This window comes from Pygoscelis adeliae, unplaced genomic scaffold (assembly GCF_000699105.1).
Source record: "Pygoscelis adeliae isolate BGI_AS28 unplaced genomic scaffold, ASM69910v1 Scaffold168, whole genome shotgun sequence".
Classification (NCBI taxonomy): domain Eukaryota; kingdom Metazoa; phylum Chordata; class Aves; order Sphenisciformes; family Spheniscidae; genus Pygoscelis; species Pygoscelis adeliae.
Genome location: NW_008825566.1, coordinates 3,180,536 through 3,189,439, shown reverse-complemented (window position 1 = coordinate 3,189,439; position 8,904 = coordinate 3,180,536). Strand labels below are relative to the sequence as shown.

General features: G+C 47.8%; 1 protein-coding gene across 1 annotated transcript in view; it reads left to right on the top strand.

Moving 5' to 3' along the window:
* Positions 1-8,904, top strand: part of GRHL1 (grainyhead-like 1 (Drosophila)) — a 38,653-nt gene that overhangs the window by 20,972 nt on the left and 8,777 nt on the right. The window contains exons 8-9 of the mRNA XM_009332491.1: positions 690-848; positions 8,293-8,344. Of these exons, the coding sequence (XP_009330766.1) occupies positions 690-848; positions 8,293-8,344 (211 nt within the window). The remainder of the gene's footprint in view (positions 1-689; positions 849-8,292; positions 8,345-8,904) is intronic.

Sequence of the window (8,904 nt, the reverse complement as noted above, 5' to 3'; positions counted from 1 at the left end):
TCCCTTTCGATCAGAACATTAAAAGGGTATTGTAGGTCTTACTGGGGAATATTCAAAATGGTGTTAATCATTTTAAATGTAAAGCCGAGAAACTCTTTCACTGAAATAATGGCTTTATTCCTGTTTGAAGACAACTTGTTGCCTAATATTTTTTAAAAGCTTTTAATATCATTCACAAAAAACAGCAACAAAAAACCCCAAGTAGTTTCAAGCATAAACTGTGCTCACGGCAGCTTATGTAAAACTCATGGAAAGCTTTGTTTTAACTTGCCTGAAGTAATGTAAATTTTTCAAAGCACGGTTGTGTTCTTACCAAGATGGTAAAACACTGGCCAGTGACGGTTGGGTGTAGGAGGATTCCTGTTACTAAAAGTTTGATGACAACATTGGAGATCTCTTGGACGGACATATCTGGGGAAGATGGGTGGAGTCTTCATAAAGTTTGGAGAGTTTGTTGAAATTCATTCTGGACAAAGTGGCTTTGTCCCCTGTAACGGTTTATATAAAGAATTAAGAATGTCATACCACTTCTTGGGGAGTTCACCTGATCTCTCAGAAGACAGAAGGTCCTGTTTATAGCGGCAAGGACCAGCATTTAGATCTCGGCACTCACTGAGTAGTCCCTTGCTCAGCAGCTAGCCAGGAGTCTGTGTGTCACTGCTGACGGGTGCTGCTTTCCTCTTCTGCAGGTTTTCATTTCCGTGAACTGCCTCAGCACAGATTTCTCCTCTCAGAAGGGAGTTAAAGGCCTGCCCCTGAATCTTCAGATCGACACCTACAGCTATAATAACAGGAGTAACAAACCTGTCCACAGAGCCTACTGCCAGATTAAAGTCTTCTGCGACAAGGTAAGGGTTAGGTCAACGTGCCAGTGACCCTTCGGGAAAGGCTGTTCCACAGCTTAGTTGCTCCCCCCCCCCCCCCCCCCCCATTCTGCCATTTGCTATTTTGGCTCACTGAAGACTCCCATCTGTGTTCAGCCTTTGCAAGGAAAAAATTTCAACCCCTTCTACTTGGCTCATAGATGTTATGATGATCTCAGATAAATGTGCTGCTCTCAAAATGCTGGAGCACTGAGGAGTGTTCCTGAGCATTGGCTTTGGAGAAAGGTCAGTCAGTGGCAGAAGACTGACTGTCGATACTCCAGACACTGGAAAGTCCTGCAGAGTGCCTTCAGTAGGAGAAATCATTGCAATTGATTGGAGTAAGTGGAGGCTTGTCTTTTTGCCCAAGCTGTTGTGTTGGTCCTTTTAAATTTCTTTGTGCGTTCTTACTGCATTTGTTATTAAAAAAACCCAGTAACTTGCACATCTTGTGAACAGAAAATGTTGCTGTTTTCATTGTGCCCCTGTGAAAGACAGCAGTATAACGAAGCCCATTTACAAGCTGGATGGGTGCTGTAATTTGACTGCTCTGCCTAATGCATTTAGCACACAGAGAATGAACACCTTTCCCAAAGCCACTGTTCACCTGAAGCTGTGAAGGAAACACTGCAGGAGCTGAGCTGAAAGCAGTTGTAAAAGCTTAACTGAGTTTGCAAAGAAGGACATTTTCCCAATCTTTGTAACCTGTTCCTGTCAGAACAGTCTTTTGCTCTGGTCCTTCAAGTAATGTGCAACGTTAACTATTTCCAGAGGGACCAAGATCTTTCTAGGCTGGGATGAGCGCTGCCCGGACTTCCCCAGTCCCTTTTTTGATCACTGAACCACTCCGACGTCCTGTTTTGCTGGCATCCTACTTGATTAGGGCCTCTCATTCTTTGCGTCTGGACTGCGTCTTCATCACATGGACTCTGCGACTGAGATCTTAAATACCTCTCTGTGCAGCTGCAGGTCTGAGATGGGCTCATGACCCCCACTCTTGAGTCCTGTGCTAGCTTTGCACCAGTCACATACTGTGCGGTCTTGCCTTGTCATCCTCCAGGGGACTGCTGCAAAGATTCTTCTCGCAAGCCATTGCTCTGCCTCCACTTACCTCCCAAAATATATGGAGCCCTCTACAGTCTGTCTGTGCTTGTAGCATCCTGTTGACTCATCCTGCCACGTTTTATTGTCCATCTATACGCTTTTAAATAGGCCCCTCTGCTTTCCTGCATGGTTGGGAGAAGCTGCCTGTAGCTGCCTGCCAGTGTAAAGCTACTTAGTCATCTTCCTTCAGGTGCCTTCTGTGATGGCTCCTGTTCTGATTATTTCAGCAAAGAATTTACCAGGGCATAATAAATGCTCTCCAGACCTATCTTAAAGACTTGCCAAGAGGCTTGGGTCCTTGGGTCTCATGGGCTTTCTTCAGGCCTTCCCCCCCCCCCCCCCCCCCCCCCCCCCCCCCCCCCCCCCCCCCCCCCCCCCCCCCCCCCCCCCCCCCCCCCCCTTTTTTTTTCTTTTTTTTTTTTTCCTGTTCTTTTTCCTCTAATATGAGACTGAGGCAAGTGTGTCATCTAAAGCTCTTTCATTATCTGGGAGTCTTGTGTGTTATCAACCTGTATTCCCTACAATACCAGTGAGTACAGATTTGCTGCAGGGAAAGGGAGAATGTTTTTCTCATAAGTTGTCCAGTCAATTACTGACACTGTGCTAAAATTACTGACAGACTTGTACCACTGCTAATATGAGAAATCGGTTAATAAAAGGGCAGACATGTAGTCAGTACGTAGCTTAAAGGAAACCATTTGAGTCTATACCATGAATTCCAGCAAATCTAGTAGTACAGTAATGCCAGTGTATCTTTTATTTTCCTTTGGGATTTTGACCTTTTCTCCTGCATTATTCCTACCAGATACTGAATTAAAAGAGGAGGGAGGGAAGGAGAAAAGATTACTTTTCTTTAATTTGACTGTTGTTCGTTCTGTGAACATGTAGCCAATGTGAGGTTGGTGCCTGCAGATTCTGCAATTTGCATTTATAGAAATGGTGTTGAAGTTTGCTGCCTTTCAGATCCAGTCTGGGTCCAGCAGTGAGAGCTGGGGACAGAGGCCAACAAGCTGAATACTGTTTGTCACCGCATTGAATCAAACTCTGTACTCAAACGCTTGTTTGAGGTGCTGGGTGAGTGCTCCTGTGAGCAGACCTGTGTCCTTACAGCTGCAGGTACTGACTCATTGTGGTGGGTTGACCCTGGCTGGATGCCAGGTGCCCACCAAAGCTGCTCTATCACTCCCCTCCTCAGCTGGACAGGGGAGAGAACATATGGCTCATAGGTCGAGGTAAGGGCAGGGAGATCACTCACCAATTACCATCATGGGTAAAACAGACTTGACTTGGGGAAATTAACTTAATTTATTGCCGGTCAAAATCAGAACAGGATAATGAGAAATAAAACCAAATCTTAAAACACCTTCCCCTCCACCCTTCCTTTCTTCCCAGGCTCAACTTTATTCCTGATTTTCTTTACCTCCTCTCCCTGAGCGGTGCAGGGGGATGGGGAATGAGGGTTGCAGTCAGTTCATCACACACTGTCTCTGCCGCTCCTTCCTCCTTGCTCTCTTCCCCTGCTCCAGCGCGGGGTCCCTCCCATGGGAGACAGTCCTCCATGAACTTCTCCAGCGTGAGTCCTTCCCACAGGCTGCAGTTCTTCATGAACTGCTCCAACATGGGTCCTTTCCACACGTCCTTCCCATGGAGCGCAGTCCTTCAGGAACAGACTGCTCCAGTGTGGGTCCCCCATGGGGTCACAAGTCCTGCCAGCAAACCTGCTCCAGCGTGGGCTCCTCTCTCCACATGTCCACAGATCCTGCCAGGAGCCTGCTCCAGCGCGGGCTTTCCATGGAGTCACAGCCTCCTTCGGGCATCCATCTGCTCTGGCATGGGGTCCTCCATGGGCTGCAGGTGGATATCTATCTGCTCCACCGTTAACCTCCATGGGCTGCAGGGGGACAGCCTGCGTCACCATGGTCTTCACCACGGGCTGCAGGGGAATCTGTGCTCCGGTGCCTGGAGCACCTCCTTCCCCTCCTTCTTCACCGACCTTGGTGTCTGCAGAGTTTTCTCTCTCGCATATTTTCGCTCCTTTCTCTCAGCTGCTGTTGCGCAGCAGTTTTTTTCCCCCATATTAAATACGTTACCACAGAGGCGCTACCAACGTCACTGTCTTGGAGCCGGCTGGCATTGGCTCTGTTGGACATAGGGGAAGCTTCTGGCATCTTCTCACAGAAGCCACCCCTGTAGCCCCCCTGCAACCAAAACCTTGCCACGCAAACCCAATACACTTATAGACCCCAACGCTGACCACCTGCTCCAGGCTCCTGTAAGAGCATTGGTATTTCAGAAAGAGCACCCATTTTCTGCCTTGCTTTGAATCTTAGGTAATCAGTCAGCTGGTCTTGAATGTTTACAGGACCATCATTACTATAGTATCCACACGTATTGCAGTCCCTAATGTGTTTGTTCTCATGTGGCCACTCTTACCTGTAAAAGTGCTGTTATCCATGTTTTCTTCATGGAGGGCCAAGTCTATAGTGTGGAAGTCTGTTGGAAAAAACAGTGCAAAATGATGATGCTGTGGCCACCTAACAGGGACAGCTCTGTGTAGGTCCCCTCTATTCCTTTGTCTGTTAAGGCTGTGCTTGGATTGCACACCTGAACTGACTTTGAACCCAGACACTGGCATGGCAGTCCTCTGCTGTCTCTTTTTTCTGTGTACAAATTGATAGATATCCTATGGAAGGTCAAACAGTTTAATGTTGTGTGGTGGCCTTTGCATGGGAAAGGAGTAAAGGAGGACAGTTCTCATGCTTGGGGTGGAAGGGAAAGCTGCTGATACTTGTTTCTGGTTTTTGGCTGCTGCCTGTGAGACCAAGTTTCTTCATGCGTTTCTGTCTTCCCCTTTGTGCTCTCTCTGTGGCAAGAAGGTCCACAGGTGCCCAGGGCATTTGGTTTTCATCTAATCCCATGTGGTTTCAAGACCTGAATAAAGCAGTATGGGCATAATGGTGTCATCCTACAGCATGTTACAGCACAAGCTTTGTTCAGGCTCGGCCCAGCAATATTTGGGCTGTGTGGGGATGGAGGTGACCTGTCCCAGAGGAAGATGACCTTCTCTGCTGTAAATGGCGCCTCAGCTAAGCATCCACATGGGGAAGATTAAATACAGGATTTCACAGGCTATAGCTAGTGTTGTCCTCTGGGACCTGCTGTTACTCTTGTAGCGATGGGCAGTGCTGTGGGAAGGTTTTTATGGGATGGTAGGAACAAGCGAGTGAGATGCCGTTGGAAGGAGAGAGATGATGCAAGGCGGCTGGAGGCAGCATTGATGCAGGTGGGCAGCAACACAGAGACTGTTCCTTCTGTTGCATGATCACAGAATCACAAAATGGTTTGGGTTGGAAGGGACCTCTAAAGGTCATCTAGTCCAACCCCCCTGCCGTGGGCAGGGACATCTTCAACTAGATCAGGTTGCTCAGAGCCCCCTCCAACCTGACCTTGAACACTTCCAGGGATGGGGCATCCACTACCTCTCTGGGCAACCTGTGCCAGTGTCTCACTACCCTCATCATAAAAATATTTCTTCCTTTTGTCCAATCTAAAGCTACCCTCTTTCAGTTTAAAACCATTGCCTCTTGTCCTGTCGCAGCAGGCCCTGGTAAAAAGCCTCTCTCCATCTTTCTTATAAGCCCCCTTTATATCTTGAAAGACTGCAGTAAGGTCTCCCCAGAGCCTTCTCTTCTCCAGGCTGAACAACCCCAACTCTCTCAGCCTTTCTTCATAGGAGAGGTGTTCCAGCCCTCTGATCGTTTTTCTTGCCCTCCTCTGGACCTGCTCCAACAGGTCCACATCTGTCTTGCGCTGGTGACCCCAGAGCTGGACGCAGGACTCCAGGTGGGGTCTCACCAGAGCAGAGCAGAGGGGCAGAATCACCTCCCTTGACCTGCTGGCCACGCTTCTTTTGATGCAGCCCAGGAGACAGTTGGCTTTCTGGGCTGCAAGTGCACACTGCTGGCTTGTGTCCAATTTTTTGTCCATCAGAATCCCCTGGCAGCTCGGCCGCTGGGGCCACAGGGCAGGAGAAGAGCTCGAATGGCTTGTGGGCTGTGTGCCAGAGCTGCACCCAGCACGAGAAGGCGTGCAGGGAAGGGCCAGGGAGCAGCCCTCCATCTTCGGAGCACATCCAACTGACGCAGCCCATGTGTGGAAACAGGGAGTCCCATGCTGTCTTGAAGGGTCCAGATCCCAGTGTGTTGTGACTTGATGTCGCAACCTCTTCCTGCATCTCTGTTGCTTATCAAATGTATCATGTTTCTGTGTGGGAGGGAGGGATGGCAGCTCTCCCCAAAATGCCGCTTCCCTTTCTCAGCCCAAGAGTCCATTACACAGCTGGAGACTTTGAGGAAAAGAACAACAGAAAAGCCTCTGCAGCCTTTAGCATATAGACAAGAGTGTGAAATCTTGCTTTTCAGACTGTAGGCTGTGCTCTAGGTGATGAAGTTGGGAAAGCCTCTTTCTTACTCTTATTTATTCCATAATTGCAGAATACAGGATTGCCAGTGTCTTTTCTTCAAAACTATCTGATCCTGGCTGTCGCTGAGCTCTGCTGGCAAGGCAGAAAAGCCTGTTATCAAGACACAACTTTTTTTATGTGGGATTTGAGATGTGTTTACCTGGGCCCCTGTAGCCTGGAAAAAGTTGACTTTCAAGCAGAGCTCTGGCTGTAGGTATGGGAGGGTAGAGGTTTTCTCAAAATGTGTGCTCTTGATGGATTAGCACATTCTCCATGAGGAAGCAGGTGCTATTCTGTAGCACAGTGTTTGAGTAGCAGAACTTTATTTCCATGTGAAAGTTAAAAAATAGGTCTGGAGCCAAATCTGATCTTTCTGCTGTCAAGCTGAGATGTTGTGACTATTCTGGTAAGGGAAGTCGCGGAGGGGTGCGGGTCCAGCTGTGCTGAGGGTTTAGGTGGGATGTCTTCACTGTAGTGGGCTGTATCAGCTTTATGGGGTCAAGCAAAGCTGGCAACGCCTGTGTCTTCATTAGTAATTTTTTCTTTTTCACAGCAGCTGCCTGAAGCTGCTTGCGTCCTTGCTGTTACGTGGGAGAAAAGGTGATATATGCTAATGCACATCAAATATCTAGGCTAACTTTCCTTTTTATTGCTAGTGCAGATGTGCCCACTGCTACCTAGCAGGCATAGGCATCCTGTCACCTATAGGGTATTGATCTACTGGGAGGTTAGGACGGCTGTTGCCCTTCTCCCATGCTGTGCACTGTTAGGCACCACTTCCCACCCCATCGCCACATGCTTTTTGACATCTTGTTTGCCATAGCTAACCTAGTCTTCCCCCAGCACCGTACAAGGATGTGGGTGTGTTTTGGCAGTTTTGCAGGGGTGGGAATGAGAAATAATGGTTTCCTGTGGCCAGGTAACTGTTACCTTTTACCCGGCTTTGCAAGAGGTGTTGGGAGACAGGTAGAACTTGTGTATACCAGTTTGGGCAGTGATCTGGTGGTAGTACCAGGATTGAGTGTTGGGGATCTACTGTGGCTTATCACCTCATGCAACTGGCAACGTGACATCCCTGGCTTAACCCACAGTCACGTGTGAGGTCTGGCCAGAGCTGGAGGAATGAACATGATTCCAATACAAACCTTCTTCCTTCCTTCTCTCTCTCCATCGTAGCTGCCTGCACCTTGCAGAAAATGTGGCTCTCCCCACTGCTGCTTGGTTTGGAGGGCCAGGAATCGTGCAGGCATGAACCCAGTTAGGTGTCTGTGGATTCTACCGTAGCCTGGCCTTGATAAAAAGAGAAGAAATAATGCCTGCTTTAAAATGATGCATGTCTACAACTTGAGATCAGTGAAGGCTGATATAACTGCTGCAGGTTCCACATGCAACGTGCAGGGAAGGTATCTTGCACTTGGTGATGCAAGTGTGGCGTGATTTTTATAGATCAGGATTTAATGATGATCTAGTGAACTCTTAAGCTGAGGGAACTTGCAATTTTTTATTGTTTTAAACACTTCAGATATATTTTTATCTCACACTTTATACGGTTGTTATAGCTGTGGGTATCTTTTGTCATCATAACCCCATCTGACTTGAAAGAAAAGTGTTTGCATCTTGGGTATGGTTGTTGGATTTCATTAGATGACAGAACTCAAAAGTAAACAGATCTCAACGTTGGCACGCTCTGGCAAACCTGCAGCTCAGGTACTGTGGAGCTGACCTCCACAAACACAGCTCTGGAAGAATCAGTGTTCCTGCCCCTGCAGCTGATAAACACCCAAATCTCTGGGCAGACCTTCTCTCTCTCTCTCTCTCTCTCTCCCCGCCCCCCACCCCTTCCCTTAATCTCTTGTCTGGCAGGGAGCAGAGAGGAAGATCAGGGATGAAGAGCGAAAGCAAAGCAAAAGAAAAGGCAAGTGCACTGACCCCAGCTCTCAGTTGAATGCGTGTAAGTAGAAATTATTCCATCAATATTTTAAATATTAGATCTCATTTTGGCTACAAATAACTTGTGCAATAGAACTCAAGTCAATTTTTATCCCTATGGAATAGTGCTTGTTTTAAGCAGTTGCTTATGGAGTTATTCTGTTTTGCAACATACTGGGTCACTTAGGACTTCACTTCTACATAGTTCTTCCAGTCCAAGACAGGGTCCTGCTGTGCGTATTCAATCAGGTATGGGTTTTAGCCATTGAAGTGACAGGGTGAGAGTGGGATTTTTGGGCACTGCTGGAGCCCCTGCAGCTCCAGGTGGCAGCGAGAACTGGAGCTGTTCCAAATGTTTCCAGCTTGATTCTAAATTTAAGCTTCAACTTACATTAAAAATGTGTTTATAACTCTGCGGCAAGGCAGTGGCAGCTTTGAGACTGAGCCTCCAGCCTCCCAGCCCTATGCTCACTCTTCTAGAGCAAAGTGGTCCTTAGTAAATAATTTCGATACAAATTGTTCCTGCACGTGAAGGATGTGAAGGCC